Consider the following 20,436-nt stretch of genomic DNA (forward strand, 5'->3'; position numbering starts at 1 on the left):
CTCTGAATCTCAATGACCCTGAAGGTCCTGGGCCATATCAATGGCACTCAAACCACAGCACCACAAAGAGCCAGTCGGTCCACTCTTCCTGGGATTGTCCCCCAGAGCTGATTCTTCATTCAGTCAGAAATCTAATTTGGCCCTGAGCATCCTTCCTCCCTGGGAGGATCCTGGAACAGCCTCACCCTGGTCCCTAGCCCTGCTGGGTGTTACAATAGTAGTAGAGAATATCGTCACAGTCCACTCAAGCCTGACCACAGGAATGCACTTTTTCTGCCCCTGCAATCAAAAATCTAATCACATTTTATTTGTTACATGAGTCAAATACAACGGGTGTAGACTTAACCATGAAATACTTGCTTAAGAGCCCTCCCCAACGATGTAGAGTTTAAAAAAATAATAATTTAAAAAAATGGGGAAAAAAGTGGAATAAAATACACAAGAATGGATCTATATACAGGGAGTACCAGTACCAGATCAATGTGGAGGTATATACAGGGAGTACCAGTACCATATGAGGTATTTGAGGTAGATATGTACATGAAGGCAGGGTAAAGTGACTAGGCATCAGGATAGATAATAATAAAAGTAAAATAGTGTGTGTGTGTGTGTGTGTGTGTGTGTGTGTGTGTGTGTGTGTGTGTGTGTGTGTGAGAGAGAATGAATGCTTGTGGGTTTTGTGTGAGAGTGTCAGTGTAGTGTGTGTGTGAAAGAGTGTGTATATATAGTCTTGTGAGTGTGCATAGAGTCAGTGCAAGATAGGGCCAGTGCAGATAGTCCGGGTAACCATTAATTAACTATTTAGCAGTCTTATGGCTATTTAGCAGTCTTAAGGCTTGGGGGTAGAATCTGTCTCGGGGCCTGTTGGTCCTGTTGCTCCGGTAACGTTTGCTGGACGGTAAGGGTGCACAAACACACTTTTAATAGGATAATGTTTAAATTCAACATGTGATGGATGACCTGCTGCTTAGGCCTATTAGCTGTCATGGTTCACACAGCAGCACCACTTATTTCATGGTTTGAAACATCTAAGGTATGCAGTTATTGTAGCACATAACACGTTCCACCATTAAACTGTAAAACATTTTTTGAGTGAGACTGCAGTAGTCTATGAGGTTAACTGGCCTAGCTGGAAAGTCCCCCCCCCCCCCCCCCCCCCGCCCCCCCGCTCTATCCCTCCCTGAACTATTGGGGTTTACACAGCTGCTGTGTCTGCTTGCTCCTACCTCCCATCCAACACCCCCGTACAGCCAGCCCCCACACTGCCTCTACCCCACCCCACTCATACCCCCTCTGGTGCTGCTAGAGCCTGCTTCCCCCTAAAAATAACAGACTCCCAGCTTATTTACAACTCCTCCACTTTCCCTAGTTATATTCTGACAATGTTCAATCACACTTTGAGTAACATTAATTAGCTGAACTCCCTCTTTAGGAATAATTTCCTCTGACCTTTATAGTCTTTCTCAATGTTTCAAAAATCCCCACTGTATCATTTTTTGTTGAGCGCTCAAACTCTTTTCTACCTTGAATGAGTCCTTTTGGAAATGTTTCTCGGTAAGCCCTTCTCATCATTTATATGTCTTGACTCTCTCTCCTCATCACATTACTGTCTCTATATTTAAACTAATCAATGCTAACAAACCGTCCATCATTAGCTGCTCTATGAAAAGCAGAGAAGCTGAGTCTTGCAGAAGATACAGTATATTGATGTTTGAGTTGAAGTTAGTTCATCCCACATGTGTAGACCACATGTCCTTCTGCTTCAGCCCGTATTCTAAAGTATCCTGCTACGTATGAGTGGTGAGTGACACCGGGGAAAGACAGGTGGTGCTGTGGTCTGACTATTGTCACCTGCCAGGAGAACAGCAGTGCTAGAGCCTCATCTGAAGAAGGGAATGAGATAGACCAATAGCCAGGGTCATGTGGCCATAATATCATGAATATATATGGTATGAGATATTAATTTAGGTCGAAAATGGTGCTGACCCTCCAGAACTTGAACTCAGCCCAGACATTCATGTTCTCATCCATAGCAGTGATGAGATACATTTCTCCAGAGGGTGAGCTGGTCAATTATATAAGTATAAGTGAGCTTGATGTGCATAAATTTGCCACTGATCACGCACCCAGAGGCCATTGTAAACGAAGCATCTCCACTGGCATATCAATGAAAAGATCATTAAATCTGAAAAGGCCCCAAAGCAATGCACCCGCATATTATAAACATTGGAATAATTTAGGTTATGGTGTATTAAACATTTTAACTGCCTTGGTTACGTCCTTTGAGTGGTAATAACAACGCTTTGCTGAAGGTTTTTTTCCCTCCTTTTCAAGGCGCTCATTTCCTGTAGCAACACTTTTGTTTAATGCAGGCACAACCACAGTCACATCTGGTCCGGCGGTGGGCGATGATGTCAATGGGATGTTGAGACCGTGCTGGGCCTGGCTCCATGTCAGCCGCTCATGTGGTTTTAACTCTCTCCTCTTAGTAGGACAACGGGGCACGCCGTGAACAACACAGGGGGCAACCTCTCACCCACACGCCCCGCCCCCACCAAACATATCTTTCATTCCATCTCATTACAATGTTATTTTCTCAAGTGTCCCTTGTCAAGGCCCAAAAGGAACCGCCAATGTGATTTCGCCCAGGCTTAACCTGAATTAGACCTGTGAAAGCTTAACACGCTGTAAGATGTTCGGGCACTGCTCAGTCATTATCTCAACCCAATATTTAGAACATTGTGCTGTAGGAAACTACTGGGTAAAGCACCTATTACACATTCTCCAGTCTCTAAACATTCATTCGTAAGTCAAGGAGCACTACAGTGGACTTTCTCAAACCAGAGGAAGTGCTTCCTTGTCCCCCCCCCCCCCACCCCCCCCTCCTAAAGACACAGGAATCTATGTAAGTATCGATTACATGAATGCTTGTCAATGTAAATGGCTTGACAGTTTTCCTGTCTGGGCAGAGTAAGAGCAGCATTGATCCTTTTTCATTGGGTTTCCTGTCCCCGAATGCAGTGTGGGCCAGAGGCCAGCCTCTCTCTCTATGTGGATGGAGTAGCAGGTTCAGACAATAGGCCTGACTTCCTTGTCATCCCTGATAGATTACTCAGGGGTCTCAGGCTAACATTAGCATTACAATAGACTAAAGCAACAATCTGGAGGCATTCAGCAGGAGGGTCCCTGGCTGGGTCAGGGTGTGGGTAGAGGAGGCATTCAGCAGGAGGGTCCCTGGCTGGGTCAGGGTGTGGGTAGAGGAGGCAGAGAGCCTTTAACTTGACAAGAACAGGAGGGTCCCTGGCTTGGTCAGGGTGTGGGTAGAGGAGGCATTCAGCAGGAGGGTCCTTGGCTGGGTCAGGGTGTGGGTAGAGGAGGCATTCAGCAGGAGGGTCCTTGGCTGGGTCAGGGTGTGGGTAGAGGAGGCATTCAGCAGGAGGGTCTTTGGCTGGGTCAGGGTGTGGGTAGAGGAGGCATTCAGCAGGAGGGTCCCTGGCTGGGTCAGAGTGTGGGTAGAGGAGGCATTCAGCAGGAGGGTCCTTGGCTGGGTCAGGGTGAGGGTAGAGGAGGCATTCAGCAGGAGGGTCCTTGGCTGGGTCAGGGTGTGGGTAGAAGAGGCATTCAGCAGGAGGGTCCTTGGCTGGGTCAGGGTGTGGGTAGAGGAGGCATTCAGCAGGAGGGTCCTTGGCTGGGTCAGGGTGTGGGTAGAGGAGGCATTCAGCAGGAGTGTCCCTGGCTGGGTCAGGGTGTGGGTAGAGGAGGCAGAAAGCCTTTAACTTGACAAGAACAGCGACACACTGGGAAACAGCACTTGCCAAGAGGAGAACCAGTCACTAACAATAAAGGAGACTTGTGGCCTGGAAAATGAACAGGTGACAGACAATGGTGTCCTACGTTTGGCTGTCCATTTCAAGTAACCTACATTTTAATATGTACAAAATCATTTAAAAAATGACGCAACAATAGCCGAGTTGTATAATCATTAAACATAATCACACTGCAAAAGTATGTTGTTTGTATTGGTGTTAATTGTACAAAAACAATTCTTGCTGAGCTGCCACGGTGAACAAAACAATAGGTCTGTCCTTTAATCAAGAGACTAGCTGAAACAATTCCAGTGCTTCTAACAATAAAGGTTTGAAGTTGCTAAGATCCTGCAGGTGTTTCCTCATGAAGGTGTGGCTCAAAGAAACTACCTCCCCTCTTCCTCCTCCCCCTTTTCTTCAAATCTCTGCTCTCTCATCAGTAATAATTAGGGTCAGAGGGAGAGGGGGCTCAGCCCCTTATGCCAGGGAAATCCATTTAGAAAGAGGATAACGTCTGTTGATCCCAACATCTGACTCCAGCCAACCAGCTACTTATTAGGGTGGCTTAACCCCCCCCCCCCGTATTTAAAGCGTGGGGCCCTAAGAAAGACTTCAAGGCCAAAGTTGGCACGTTGACATTCACACACACTCGGGCCATTCTTAGGGTCACAATAGTTTAGCCCACCCCCCACGATGACAGACACACACGTCCCACCCATCCCTCCTGGCTTTTACAAACTGAAAGTTTAAGCCTATATATCTTCCAGAGAGGTTGTCTGCGTGCGTCCATCTGCCTCCTGCTGAGAGGGCAAGGTCACACGCAAACACACGTATACACATCCTCTACATTCTACTCACTCAGCTTGCTTTAATAATCCATCGCATGGTGCCATGCTGCTGAGTTAGAGGAAACAAGGATTAATAAAGACCATATGTTCGTTTTTTTGCACAAAAAGTTTTCAAGAATGTTGTTCTGAATTATTTGAAGTGAAACATAGTGAAGGATTCTGATTGTCATCTGCAGTCTGTACATTCATTGTAGCCTTCACCCAAAATTCCACAATCCATGATTTGACTATCTGATTTGTAGAGCCTGCTGTGTGCCTGTGTAAATGTAGGGCAGGCTCCTTAATGTCTCTGGGAGAAAGAAATGGAACATCAGTGGCTGTTTGCTTTCGGCTCTGACCTCGGTCCGAACACTCAACATAGGTATTTCTCATTCATACAGCCACAGATCACAAAAATTCAGAGCTAATTTGAACAGAAAAAAATACAATAATGAAACCAATCCATGAGGGCACTCATGTAACACTGAAGAAGAAATGTGGTTGGTTTAAAAAGTCATTAAGTAATGTGTCCCCTCTTCAGGACTTCTCAAACAGGCCGGTGGGGCAGACAGAAACCACAGAGATTCATATCACCCATTTACAAAACATGAATGCCCTCAAATAACTCACTAAACTCACATATGGTTTTACACGAACAGATTATGTTTTTAAGATGATGTTTACATAATATCACGTTTAACATTAAAAACGCCGTATAAAATGAGCTCCACAAACAAAAAGGCAAAATCCAGTCAACTTTCAAAGACATAGATATAATGATGTTCCCAATCTCTTACATAACCTTTAGCATGCAATGTGAAATGATAGAAAGCAACATTCAAATGTAATGACATGATTGTCATTTTAAAAACAGGCCTACTATTACTCAAAACTATTACCGGTACTCAAATACATTTACAGTATTTCTCTAAAAACGATGTGCCAGTAATCTGTTGCAGACGAATACGTTGCAAAACTACCATAAACCTATATTTGAAATACTTCTGTCTAAAATGTATTTACAGTGCCTTGCGAAAGTATTCGGCCCCCTTGAACTTTGCGACCTTTTGCCACATTTCAGGCTTCAAACATAAAGATATAAAACTGTATTTTTTTGTGAAGAATCAACAACAAGTGGGACACAATCATGAAGTGGAACGACATTTATTGGATATTTCAAACTTTTTTAACAAATCAAAAACTGAAAAATTGGGCGTGCAAAATTATTCAGCCCCTTTACTTTCAGTGCAGCAAACTCTCTCCAGAAGTTCAGTGAGGATCTCTAAATGATCCAATGTTGACCTAAATGACTAATGATGATAAATACAATCCACCTGTGTGTAATCAAGTCTCCGTATAAATGCACCTGCACTGTGATAGTCTCAGAGGTCCGTTAAAAGCGCAGAGAGCATCATGAAGAACAAGGAACACACCAGGCAGGTCCGAGATACTGTTGTGAAGAAGTTTAAAGCCGGATTTGGATACAAAAAGATTTCCCAAGCTTTAAACATCCCAAGGAGCACTGTGCAAGCGATAATATTGAAATGGAAGGAGTATCAGACCACTGCAAATCTACCAAGACCTGGCCGTCCCTCTAAACTTTCAGCTCATACAAGGAGAAGACTGATCAGAGATGCAGCCAAGAGGCCCATGATCACTCTGGATGAACTGCAGAGATCAGAAAATTTCAGTCTCTCGATGTGCAAAACTGATAGAGACATACCCCAAGCGACTTACAGCTGTAATCGCAGCAAAAGGTGGCGCTACAAAGTATTAACTTAAGGGGGCTGAATAATTTTGCACGCCCAAATTTTCAGTTTTTGATTTGTTAAAAAAGTTTGAAATATCCAATAAATGTCGTTCCACTTCATGATTGTGTCCCACTTGTTGTTGATTCTTCACAAAAAAATACAGTTTTATATCTTTATGTTTGAAGCCTGAAATGTGGCAAAAGGTCGCAAAGTTCAAGGGGGCCGAATACTTTCGCAAGGCACTGTATCTACGAGAAGATAAGATCTTATATTTTCTGAAGTATAATCTCATTTTCTCTTAGATACACTATGATTTCAAGTGATTCATCTATCCCATTTCTGCAGTGTGTTCATTTGTGGTTTCTAATGTGAGGCCTTTGCTGATTGGCTGAGAAAATAGAAGCAGTTCCTTCTGATGATTAGGGCTACAAAGGGTGAGCTCTTCTATGGAACGGCTAGGCTATGTTTGTGGTCTTAAGCAAACAAAAAACAAACAGAGCAGCAGACCCCAGACCTGAGTAATGTTTCTCATTCAGTCATCAAGACATCCAACAATATCCACTACTTAATCATTGTCATGTGATATAACTGCTGTTCCACAGTGAGTAACAGCATGGTATGCAACCAGGATCTACAAGCATTCAGTGGTAATAGACCATCACTTTCACCCGCGGAAAGTGGCCAGCTGAATAGGCTTCGCCAAGTTCTCGCGACTCCTGATACACATTCATAATTCAACCCAGTGGAGGTCGGTGCTCACAGACACTCAAAGGCACTGTGTTTAGTCTTCAGGCCTGATTAATGGATAAAAAGTCTCATTCGGTGGCTGGAAATATGACTGCTGATCAATTAATATCTCCTTATAATGTCTTTGTATGTAATTAATACCTCTTTAAAAATCTATTTATATCTGCCAACACCAAAAAGAAATCAATACTTAACTTTAACTGACCTTAAAGTGGGGTAAAAGCCCAGTGAGTGGTTGAGGTAATGAGTCAGGTTAACCGCGAGAGATTAAAGGTGGGGTATTTTCTCTCAAGCTAACGGGACATCAGATATCAACAGGTTACTGACCTGGGTCTTCATGGAGACACAGAGAGGATTACACCAGCTAACCTCTACTAAATGGTGACTGTGTTTTGGACAGGGGCGAGGAGTTAGGGGCGCCACCCATCACTCAGTGGCCCTGGCCGGCTCTACATCCTCTCTCCCTGACCTGTCCTGCTTAGGCGAGCCTGCGGCTGAGGCCTACTCCCCCCTCTCAGAGCAATACATGCGCTCACCGGGGACCAATTAACGCAACCAGCACTCGTCTGAATCACTCTATCAATTAGAAGCCACTGAGTATATCATCACATACATTACTGCAGAGGCAGGCCTGGCCGTTGGGTCGGGGTGTGTCTTTCAGGAGTAGTGGGGGAGGAGAAGAGAAAGAGAAGGACGGAGGGATGAAATAAACAACCAGGGAGTCAGGCTACAGTCGGACTGGCTGCTGGACTAATCTGTGAGGGCGGCGGTAATTAGGAGTCCCCTGTGGAACTCGTAGCGGAGCGCGGCCGATGTGTGAACATGCCGCTGGCTGGCAGGCAGGGAGGCACCCCCAACCGCCCCCTCACAGGGTTAAATCAATATTTTCAATCTCTCAGGATCAATCCGGCATCTGAACACAAAGAAAAACCTGTTAGCGGCGACCAATATGTGTAAATGAAAAGCCCAACTTTGTGGCCCTGATGTGGTCTGCCTCTCCTTCTCCCTGTTTGCTTCTCTTTCACTCACACAGGCTGAAAGTCAAAACCTTATCTCTCAAAGTTGTGAGGGAATGCTATCATTTTCCAACAGAGAAATCGCACACAATCCTCTCTGTCAAGGCTGTAACAATCTGACAGCTCCAATCAGTCTAGAAGAGATACAGACCTGTGATACAGACCAAACACGATAGTAAATGATAGTAAACATGCCCAATGTGATCATTTCTCTGCTGTTGAGATATGAGTATAGAAATCTTCTAAGAGCAGCTCCTTTGTCTGCTTCTCTGCAAAAAACACTGTGCAGTATTGGCAAGGTTAGCATATCTCCTACCTGTTCTTCATGATCCTCTTCATGAACAGACTTACAGTTTAGAATACTATAGGCTTTACCTTGGAAATACAATCACAGGCTTCAACATCTGCTGCCAACATTAAATGCTTTAGGAGCACTGGTTGAAAAATATAGAGTAACAGTACAGATTCCATTCTTACATTGATTACACAGAATGGTTTCGTCAGTGTAGAATGGCTGGTCTCATCAGTAGAAAGGGTTTCATAAATATAAAATGGTGCCATCATCAGTGTTAAACTGATGCTCTACATGAATGGAGAGCACAAGACACTGCAACTTTAAGAAACCCAGAGTTTCAGCGTTTTACTCAAACAAAAGCAGCCAATTGGGAGCGTGCAACCTGAAACCAGCCCAGCTCTAAAGAGACTCACACAGGCTTCCCTGCTGGGACACACCCCATAAAGTCCCTGACACACACAGGCAGCAGAATATTCCCTACTAACGTAACCCTGCTCTCACATACAAACATTTCCTGAAAAAACGTTGAGCAAACCTCGCCACGGTCAAATCACAACTGAGCACACTGTAACCCTCTGTAGTCTCTCTTCCCTGCAGGTCAGGAGTTACATGGCACCTTTAGAATGCGCTCTTTCTTCTCTTGTTAGACCAGGATGGGACTTGAAAACCTGATTGTGTCCTTTATATGGGAAAAACAAACTTTGTATTTTGTACAATCATTTCATGATAAAAACAGCCTCAGTGTTGATCATTTTAGAACACAGAGGTCCGTGTTTATGTGTGTGTGTTTAGCCTACATGCATGTATGTGTGTCTGTTTTGTCTGTCTATAAATGTGTCTGGGTTCTCACAGTCTCTAAGAAAGCCATCTGAGATTCCATGGTACATTCCATTCTGATGAGGAGCCTGTGTCTGGACATTGATAAACCAACTGAGGTCCTGACCTACAAAAGACAAACTGAGACTGCTGTTCATTACAGACATACCAGCTACTGTATGCTGATGGGTTTACATAATATACCGAAAAGTCCCTAAATGTCACGAAACAAATCCAGCGGAAAGAGATTTACAAGGATTTTCCTTCGTCTAACCCTGACATATGGATACACCAAAAGTATCCTCAATATTCATAAACGTTGCATGCTATCTCAAATCAAATCAAAATCAAATCTCCGTTCCTATTTCTGCGTCTACGAGTAAAGCCGCCTCTTTAGCACTATTTAAGCTCCTGCCAATAGCATCCCGTCACCCACTGGTCAACAAATAACAACAACAAGAGTCCAGGGCCCATTGTTCTGGCTGAGCAGCCAAGCGTGGTGCAATCCCCCAACAGCCTGCGGCTGGTTAACGCAGCAGGCAGGCAGGCAGGAGACAGGAATCTACGACAAGTGCCAACATGCCATGCCTGGTCACACCTCACACACAGGGTCACTTCAATAACAACACAGGTTAACACTGGGGTCTACATGCTGGAGAGACCCCTACTAAAAATAACAGTACTGATCATCAAAAAAGCGGAGAATCTTGGTGAAAATCCCTTAAATTGATTACATTACGATTACATAAGTGATATGAAATCCAGTTGTAAATATAACCAGACCTGTTTCTATCACCTGTCCTCATACTCTTCGAGCTGGCGTCTTGCGTATTGAACGAACACACACACACACACGTCTCTCTCTTCATTGCCACGGGCACAAAACAACAGGTGCAGGCAAGCAGCAGCAGGATTGTCAGCGTTGAGCTTGGTTTAAAGTGACAGCACAAAGAGCACATATAAAAGGTACCCTCCTTGAATTTTAGAGGCTGAAATGTCATGTGCCTTTGAGTCTCGTTATACTGCAACAATCTCCCTTTGAAAATCCGACAGAATTTTAAGGAGCAGACAATTGGAAGCATTGTCCCTGAGAGTAAACTAAATATACTGTAGTGAGTGGGGCAGGGCGGACGACAAACAAACAGAGAGACGGGCAGATAGAAGCAGAAACAGCTTCACTGACTGACCCAGAATGACTACATAACTTGGTGTGTCAACCTATGAACTCATGACCTTTACATCCTTTACATTATTCAACACAACCCCCTGCTAGTCTCACAATGCCAACATCCAGCCCGTCCAGACTGAACTCAGATTACACTTCAAGAGTTCCTCTTATCAGGAGAAAAAATATAATATAATTGGAATTTTTCCTTCATGTGTGTAAAAACACAGCAGTGCTCCATTGCCACAATGGCTCAGGAACAAAGAGGGGATTATTGTGGAGGTGTCTGATGCCTCTCCGTCCTGAAGTTCCGCACACTCCAATCTGTGTGAATGCAGGTGACTCAGGGAGCCTGAGCTGATCCCAGAATTCCTCATTATCCGCCCAGCGGGGGATCTCAGGTCCGCTCGCTGTCTCTGGAAGCACTGCAGGGCCGGCGAGGCGGGCCCCAGAGGAGCACAGAGCTGGGCCATCGGGGGTGAGCCAGGTCTGCTCATTATGCCTAACTCATCCTTGGCATCCCTGCAAACCAAGTGCCACTTAGTGCCCATAGGAGGGGCATGGGTCGGCTCACTGATGAGATGACAGAGCACACAGCATAGCGGTAATGGGAAAGCTTTGTTTCAAAAGACAAGAAGGACCAAGGCATACGTGGACTGTATGTGGACTGATAGTGTCGCCAATCTCCAGAATCGTATGTAACGCCCTGTCTTACCTGTACCTTAGTCATCAAGCTGAAATGACAGAAAGCCGTAACATTTTCCACCTCTAAACTCAACAGATGCAGCGTGGTGACTGACCAGGGTCAGATAGGGCCCAATCAGACGACAGCCTCCAAGAGCAGAGCACCTCTGAGTTCCCCAGACAGATGGTCGTTTCACACATCATAATCATTACTGTTGCCACGGCTTCACTGCTCCAACACAAACATATTGTGATATTTAGACTGGTTTATGACAGCTGTGCCAGTGCTTTGTCTACATTGATGTAAAGTGGAATCATTTGCTGTGGTATGTAACACACACACACCAGAGGAGTCAAACAGCTCTGCTATGGAACACTAGAATTAGATACAGCCATCCTCTTAAAGTGATGGGTGTAAAATAAATGTGACTATAGGCAACACCTGGGGAAAATGAATGAATTCAGATTTTCTTTGCCAGCAGTAAATTGGGAAATATTCACTCACTTGTAATGCAAGGCAAGCGCGTAAATGCAAATATACAGTGAATACATTCATAATGCGGGGCATGTCATTTCATGCGTCAACCCCATTTCTGGGCTGAGTTAAATAGAGGTTTGCACAGCAGGTGAATTATGTAAGTAAGCAGCAGTGTTAGGGGCTTGGGGCCACAGCCACTTTCTCACTGGGCTTTTCATGATCCTCTCATCAGCCAGGCCAGGGCCAGGCTCTGCCTACCATGCAGCTGTGCTGTTGTTCACCCCAGTCACAATTAACCTCTGAGACTGGGCATGGCACCAGCCCCGATGAGACTCAGGGCACCAGAAAGCTCTTCAGGTAAACACCGCCACGATTGGCTAAGAAGCCGAAATTAGACATTGTTTTGAACCAAGAGGCAGTTGCTATAGAGACTGTTGCTAATTAACTGCACTCGGCCCGGGGGTACCAAAGGGCTTAAGGGCACTCAGGGCGGTTCCTCTTGTGATGAGCTTTATGCACGGTACCCAGTACTATCCCCAGGGTCTCTCATCACCAAAATACCTGTGTCTCCACTCCCCACCTGTCACAGATGCCATGAGAGGGGCGATGGTGGTCTGTCTGCCTGTCTGTCTGTCCATCAGGGCACAACTCTGTGGACCAGGATTACAAGGCTGGGCGAGGGGAGATGTTCTATGGTTAGCAGGGCCCGGCTCGCCCTCTTAAAACACAAATCACTGTGGCGTTTCAGACCAATCAATGCCCTCCATCAGCACTGAAGACCACTTCATGGCTTTCTCATCATCTCTGGTGGCATTCTGAAGTGATGCCCTGCGAGCTAGAGCACCTCACTAATGGAAATCTGTAGCATGCAGGGAGAAACAGACACATATCTAACATTGTAAACAAAACGCTTCAGTTTTTCTCTGGGAAATGCAACAGGTCGGTATGTCTAAAGATGAGGCTCTTGCTGGTAAATCTGCTTTCACGGGCGCTACCTCTAGAGATATCCCCTTTGTTCTCTGTTTTTTAAAGAATGACACCGGCATCATACAGATATCCCAACAATCCATGATTGGTGAGAAAGGAAGGTGTGAGATTCCTGAGGGAGATGGAAGAGGCTGGGTTGTGAGATTCTTCTTGGCTCTCCAGCCAGACTCAGTGTCTCCTGTGAGACAACATTGCCTCGTTGAGAGCTGCATCTCTCCACAGTGTACAACATAACTACCCTCTAGTTGGCATTCTTCTAATAATAATACAATTTCAATATTTGATCATTATTTACCATTTTTGTGCAAATATTATTTCTTAATAAAACAATAACATTTGAGTGAAATGATTTTGGTAAAATTGATTGAAGGTAAGATGTTTGATGTTTCTTACTATTTCCTTAATTGCACAGTTATTATATGTAAACAAACACTATACCCAGGTTTTTAAAAATCAAAACAGTCCCAGTAAAAAGGCAGCCTATTTTCCATACTGGGTAGTGCTACAGTCCTCTTAATGGCTCAGTGAGTATGAGTGGGGTCACGGTTCACACTATGATGGGTTTGGCACTAGGACCCAGCAGCAGCTGCCGGGCTGAACAGAACAGCTAGCCTTGCCCCCAGAAAAAGCCCACTAACACACTGAGACCAGTTCCAATCTGCTCCCCTCCCCGCCCGCCTCACAGTCCCACCAAACTTTGTGTTAGTTAGGCACTGAAAGACCACGTCCCCCCTCCTCCCTAGCCCCCTGAAAAAAACAAAAACAAATCTTCCTCTACACACTGTCTTTCAAAAGCTCTTTCACACAGCTGAACACTGGCTCTCGACCCAGTCTGTTTCCAAGGCACAACAAACAACCTTGTATAGAGCTTTCATGTGCAGCATGTAAGCTTGTTGTCTTCACATCTTTGGATCCATTGGCCATTGTGCTGCAGAAAAGCAATTGAATTATGCAGCATGAAAATGAAGAGTGTTACTCACATAATACATTGTCCATTAACACATCCCTTGATAAACATCAGTGGTACTTGAAGCATTACTTCAATACAAGAGGGATCATCCCACTAGATCTACACACCTACACAGGTTGCCTCCAGAACAGCCTGACTTCTTTGGGGTATGACATGCTGTGGTGTTCAATCGTTGCTCAATTGGTATCAAGGGACCTAACGTGTGCCAGGAAAACATTCCCCACACCAGAACACCACTACCACCAGCCTGTACTGTTGACACCAGGCAAAGTCGCTTATGTCACTAGTTTTTTTGCCCATTCCAAAGTTCAATCAAACAGTAACTGAATGCCTTGATGCCTGTCTGCCTGCTTTATTTTGCAAGCCACGGCCAAGTGACTCACTGTCTGTAGGAGCGAACCATTTCTGTGAACAAAGTTGAGTACCTAATAGACTGGCAACTGAGTGTATATTTCCGTAAAAATATTTCACTGGGGGTGGCTGACAGCTCTGGCTCAGGGCACAGTGAAAGGCCAGTCCGGGGAGACAGTGGATTGTGCTGGTGAGTATATAGGCAACCGGATACGCAGCACATCTGGCATGGTTGACCTTTGCTCAATCCCCCCCCCCGATCTCAGGCAGGTCAAAGTACATTCAATACCCCCAATAATACAAGCACTGACGGAATAGCTGTAAACACCACTCTGCATGGCACTTCCCTTTACACAGCACTGAAAACAAACAGAGCTCCAGACAATGGATTTTCATGTAAATGAATAACCTTGAATCAGCTATTATCATATTCTTTATGCATCAGCAGAGCCAGCAAAGACCTATCAATTCTCCCAAGGTTTGCATTTGACACAAAACATGCTGTGTTATGTTAAATGCTGTTTTGTGGAATTTGAAATGGTAGAAGTACCTGAGCTAAAATATGTCTGATGGTGGCCCTTAAACAAACTGCTTTCAGTAAGGTGTCAAATCTCTCCTCCAAATGTAACTTTTATTTCACCTAATTTGATCTCTTATCGGAGAGAAGAATGCGTCCAACCAAAAACGAGACTAGCGTGTCCAGTCTGCACTAGTGAGTCTTGTCCTTAGCGTTAATCATTTAAAACTTGCTAGGCAAACCTATTTGTTATGCTCTAATCCTGAGCAGGGGGAGTGTGAGTGAGTTTCTTTGGCACTCCCATTCGGCTTGTAGGAGAGAGGAGGTGGTGCTGGGGTGGTGAGCTGCTTGGTCATGTGGTCTGAAGCCTCTTTGTACCGGCAGCTGAGGGGGCTTCGCTGCGACTCCTAGACTTTACATTTGGTTTGGCCGGAGGGGTCACATGACAGCTGCAAACAAACACCCCGAGGGGCTTTCTGCTTTCACTTGACACTGACAGGCTGTGAGAGAGTCCAACACTGCAGAAAGAAAATATTCCCTCTTTCTATGACATCACCCAGCCAGGGATGGGGGAGGGGGGACACAGCTGGTGGCAGCCGCAGTACCATCTGCCCCTGACTAATAGTTAATGCTGCTTTACTTATAGACTCCTACTTCTGCATAGAAGGGATATTAATGTATGGCCACAGCCAGGGAGGCCTGCAAGTCCCACAAATGAATTCCTGATTGACATTTTCCCTCCCAGTCTATTGTTTCACTTGTGCGGTCCCTTTTATCAACACAGAATCTCTGAAAATATTCCTCAGTCACTTTGGGCACTTTTTAAGGTCCCATACCAAGATTATTTGAGTGTGTAATGATGATATGCAATTGGTTTTAAAAGTGAAATGTTGTGACCTTCATCTTAAAAAAATGTATGTAAAAAATAGTCATGTATAATTACAAAGGAGGGTATCCTCGCCCTTCCTGCCATGTACCAACCCACATCCCTGACCCCTGTACTCACCGTACATCTTTCCCTCGTCAGATAGAATGATCTTCCTGCGCCCACAGGGGGGATATATGGCCAGCGCCTCCTGAAAGCTCTGCTCGATGTCGGGGCTCCACACCCCCTCGGCGTCATTGTCCAGGGGCTTGTCTGCCGAGTCGCTCATCCTCTCCATGTCCTCGGCAGGGCTCTCGCTGCCGCTCCAGCTGCTGGGGTCCATGGTGGAGCTTGGGATCTCCAAGCCGAAGCCTGGAGCACTGTAGGGAGAGATCTGGAATTCCCAAATAAACAAACACAAGCCATCCGTTACTCTCCACAGCACAGACATCTGCCTCCAAGACGACAACACACTGCTCATGGCCACTGGTCAATAGTGTGGTGAGCCAAACAGGAGAGGATTCTTGGCCTTGCTATCTACCTAGGATGTTAGGATGACTGTGGTACAGTTTTACTAGTTGCCATGGAAGGGACTGAAACTTTGCTTTATGCTAGTTTTTGTACGACATGTGAAATGGTACTATTGAAAATACTTCGTGTTAGCTCCCATTTGAAACAAATATATGTGATGGAGGTCACATGTAACTACTTCATCACAGGATACATTTTTACCTTGTTGTAGTAGATTCACCTCCTTTACTTTCCAAAATAGATAAGCAGGCAAATAAAAATACAAGACTGCAGATATAAAATATATAATGAGAACATAACCATAAAACTCATCCAGCGCACCTGGTATTTCCTGCACAGGAACAGTTGAAGCCTTTTTATACCGGCTGTCAGGACTGTCAAATAGACTTAAATCTGGATGAAATTCATGTAGGAGAACTGTAAAAAAAGAAACAGAGAAGCCCACTCAAGAAAGGATGCAACCATATCTGTACCACTTTAAATTTCAAACGGAAGAAATATCCCCCTGTCCTCTTTGTTCCAGGAAAGAGTCTGTTTTCCACATTGTGAATTCCCTTGACATAGAACATTCCTTTGTGAGGTTCCTCAATTTTCATTGCATTTATGCTGTGTAAGCAACATGCTCTGAATTAGATCCCCATTAAAAACTCATTCAAATGGCTGGATTGTAAGCGCAGAAGGAGGAAATCACATTTAACATTTAACATTAAGTGCTTCTACACCTGCATTGCTTGCTGTTTGGGGTTTTAGACTGGGTTTCTGTACAGCACTTTGTGACATCAGCTGATGTAAGAAGGGCTTTATAAATACATCTGATTGAAATTTAATTGAATTAGAGGCAGAAATGTACCTAAACTGAAAGTGTCCATCTCTCCTTAATCAAAACTATTGTCCACAAAGTGACTCATAAAAGCAATGTACATTCTAATGTATTGCTGTAGACAATCATGCTGAGTTGAATTTTAACGGTGAAAATCACAACTGGGGAGTTCATTCGGTGGATGTTGTTGTAGCCCTTCACTCTAGCACCCCCCACCCGCCATCCCACTACCCAGTCTCCCTCCCTATCCTCCCCTCTCGGTCCACCGTCTTTAGCCCTATCCTCCTCTCCCCTTCCAGACGACCGCTCCCTCTCTAGGCAAGATTCTATTCAAGCAGCACAAGCTGTTGTGAAGTGGGACTAGCAGCATATGTTTCTTCTAGAATGTCGGTTTGTGAGGGGGGAGAGGGGGGATGGGAGCAAGCTGTTTGGGAGAAAAAAAACTCCCAGAGAGCGGAGGGAGCATTTACTGAATTCCGTTTTTGTGAGCTGACTGCTGACACTGCAGAACTTACTCACAGACTGATGAGGGAGGGGAAAAACCGCCCATTTCGACCACTAAATGGCTTGGGCTTTTTCTCCAGCCCTGCTCCCCCCACCCAGACTGAATAATAAACTACACCGGTAATCACTTCCAGCACGGTCATGATTTTAATACTTGATCTCAAGCAAGATTTCTTCTTTACTTCTTCAACAAGTTAAATGGCTGTGAATGCTCTTTCCAGGGGTTCACCATTCAGAGAGAGAGAGAGAGAAAACAAATATTTAGAGAGAGAGAGAGAAAAGAGAGAGAAAAGAGAGAGAAAGAGAGAGAAAAGAGAGAGAGAGAAAGAGAGAGAAAAGAGAGAGAGAGAAACGAGAGAAAAGAGAGAGAAAAGAGAGAGAGTGAGAGAGAAAAGTGAGAGTGAGAGAAAGCAAGAGCTAAGGTGAGTGTCTGGACAAAAAGAGGGAAACAACACTGACATTTAGAGGGGTGTTTAGTGAGCTCATGGCCATGTTCATCCCACAATGGGCTGATGTTTCCCCGCTCTTCTACAGGTGGTTTCCCCTGACGCGCCACACCAGGAAATGAATACTGTTACACTGAAGCGTGCAATGAATTATTGAATCCACCACCCCACCCCCGTCCAATAACAAAACAAAAACTGAGCTCTCAACCACGACTAGCATTTACCACTAGGGAAGGGCAGCAGAAATCCTTGGCCTATAATATTGCTACATGAAAAGATTAAAGCAGAAAATATTTGGGGTATAAAGATGGAGGGGGTAGGGGTGGAGGGGTAATATATAACATTGAAATGTTATAATAGAACCTGGTAGGCTAATTAATTCCTTTTAAGAGGTACTCTTAATTAATTTAGTTAATATAACCAACATAAATAAGTATTTTCTGTCTCCTCCATCCATTGCTGAGGATGGTGTGCAGCCGCAGCTGCTGCAGGATTACTCTGAGGGGGGAAACAGCGGTACACACTCCCTGCCATGTAATTACAAAGCGTTTAAAAGACTGAGGCGGCAAAGGGGCTCAAGAGTACCTCTCTTGGCCAGTAGAAGCACCCACATCGTACAGCTGGAAGATCTACAGTAAGTCAATGCTATTTACAAACGCATTTACTTAGTGGCAGTTACAATGTGATATAATCAATGTCCACATAATTCTTTGGTGATAACTACACATTTGTCTTGTTACTGGTACGTTTATTGCCACCATTCGCCAAAGTAAATTCAATAGAATAGTACATTGTCAAGGGCGTTATTTCCCACCAAGACACCACAGCCAGAAGCACTCCACAGTATGTCCCCCGAATGAATGACTTTACCCTAACACTGTCATTAGCACGCTGTAGTCTATTAACCTGAACAAGTGTTAGAGAACAGCAGATAAATCTATTGAGTTAACAGCTTAATCACTGGGCATGGCTGAAGTCACTCTGCAGTCATTTGGCTCAGTGATATATCACCCTAAATAATTGACCTCTGTCACTATTTCATAAGAAGCATCTCTCAGGATACACCTCAACAACCAGATTAATTCTGTGTCCAAGCGGGTGATCGCTTCCTTGAGCATTCTGAGGAAATATGAGGTCAATTAGCCAGAGTTTGATGTATATTTCTTTATGTTTCAATTACTGATTACCCTGTGTTTCGTTGATCTCTCGACATTGACAAGTGAGTCGTTCTTGCTGTTTTGAACAGAGTGAGATCATCATCAGAGCATAGCAGTAGACATTGACAAGTGAGTCGTTCTTGCTGTTTTGAACAGAGTGAGATCATCATTAGAGCATAGCAGTAGACATTGACAAGTGAGTCGTTCTTGCTGTTTTGAACAGAGTGAGGTCATCATCAGAGCATAGCAGTAGACATTGACAAGTGAGTCGTTCTTGCTGTTTTGAACAGAGTGAGGTCATCATCAGAGCATAGCAGTAGACATTGACAAGTGAGTCGTTCTTGCTGTTTTGAACAGAGTGAGATCATCATTAGAGCATAGCAGTAGACATTGACAAGTGAGTCGTTCTTGCTGTTTTGAACAGAGTGAGATCATCATTAGAGCAGTAGACATTGTTTGCTGAAAGTTTGCTTTTAAACGCAAGACGAATATCATAGAACACCTTGACCATTCTTCTAATGAACGTCCTCTAAACTATGGACACTCAGCTGTCTTAGTGGAGAAACAAACGCAGGGGATTTTTGCAAACAGAAAATAAAACACTTATCTTTCTTGCTAGGAGAGAATAGAGGATTTGCTGACTCCCCAAGACTTCGGCTTTTCGTCCCTAAAACATTTACATGACGAACATAAATCATTACTGTCCCCTATAGACTTGAGTAATGAAAGGCAAGGGAAAGAAATTCACCAATACAACATGATGCAGCTGAACTGAGCCAAATCCAAATGCACACCATGCCAAGAGCATAGCAACCTAACAGACTTACTGTGTTGTTAAGAACATTTTACAGCAATCAAACGAGTGTGTCTCTAATATTTAGTCTATGTTACACAGCCTTCTGTATAAATACACACAGAGGAGAATGTGCCTGTGTGCTTTAGCCATAACAGGTATGCTATGCTGAGCTGGCTGTGTGTTTGGACCGGGAGAGTGACGAGTGTTGCGATTAGTGCAATATGTCTCCAGATGATGCTGAAGTGGTGATGTTTGTCCAGGCCCCAGTGGCAGATGGGAGACAGAGATTAGTCATGCAACAATATACTGTGGCTGGGCTGCTGTCGCTACACCTCGCTCTCAAAGCAGGGAAAGCATTTCAGACATACCCAGAACAAGGACACCATAGGCTACAGACAAATCCCATTCCCACCCAGGGAGAGGCGCTTTCTCTCGATCGTACATCATTCAAAACAAAATAGCCCACCAACAAACCTGATAATTTAATCTGGTGTGCACTAATGATGGACTATAAGCAGGTATTTGCTGCACACTTTTCAATAAAATTATGGAGCTAGACTTGCAGAGCAACATTGCATTAGCTGCCCTACAGCATGCCAAGCAGAAAGATGCTTAATAAAAATGCAATTGGCTGTAATAACGGAACTGTATGGTAGATGGGAGCTTCTCAATCTGGCTCCATTCATATATTTCTGCGTAATAGTACAAAAATGCGAAATACGAACACCTGCAACCTTCAGCAGGTAAAGAGCATTGTGGCTTTTGTGAGTCATTACAGTTAATTGAATGTCTGGAAATGTTTCTGTAAAACTCTAATCAAATTCCCAACTCAACTAAACCCAACTGTTCCAGTCATCATAATGACAAGACTAATGGACAAGAACAAGACATCAACAAAACCCCACAT

General features: G+C 44.4%; 1 protein-coding gene across 16 annotated transcripts in view; it reads right to left on the reverse strand.

Annotated features, from left to right (window-relative positions):
- LOC110506490 (transcriptional enhancer factor TEF-1) overlaps positions 1 to 20,436 on the reverse strand; it is a 60,747-nt gene that overhangs the window by 20,707 nt on the left and 19,604 nt on the right. For 6 of the 16 annotated variants that reach the window (XM_021586137.3, XM_021586135.3, XM_021586136.3 and 3 more), the window contains exons 3-4: positions 16,128 to 16,223; positions 15,417 to 15,669 (exon numbers count right to left, since the gene is read on the reverse strand). In XM_021586137.3, coding sequence (XP_021441812.1) covers positions 15,417 to 15,618 — 202 coding nt within the window. In that variant the 5' untranslated portion in view covers positions 15,619 to 15,669; positions 16,128 to 16,223. Of the gene's footprint in view, positions 1 to 8,624; positions 8,765 to 10,041; positions 10,114 to 15,416; positions 15,670 to 16,127; positions 16,224 to 20,436 lie in introns of those variants that run through there. The other 10 variants (XM_090222293.1, XM_090222292.1, XM_036963349.2 and 7 more) reach the window with 8 other exon arrangements.

This window comes from Oncorhynchus mykiss, chromosome 26, assembly GCF_057628025.1.
Source record: "Oncorhynchus mykiss isolate SJ-2025 chromosome 26, ASM5762802v1, whole genome shotgun sequence".
NCBI classification, from domain to species: Eukaryota; Metazoa; Chordata; class Actinopteri; order Salmoniformes; family Salmonidae; genus Oncorhynchus; species Oncorhynchus mykiss.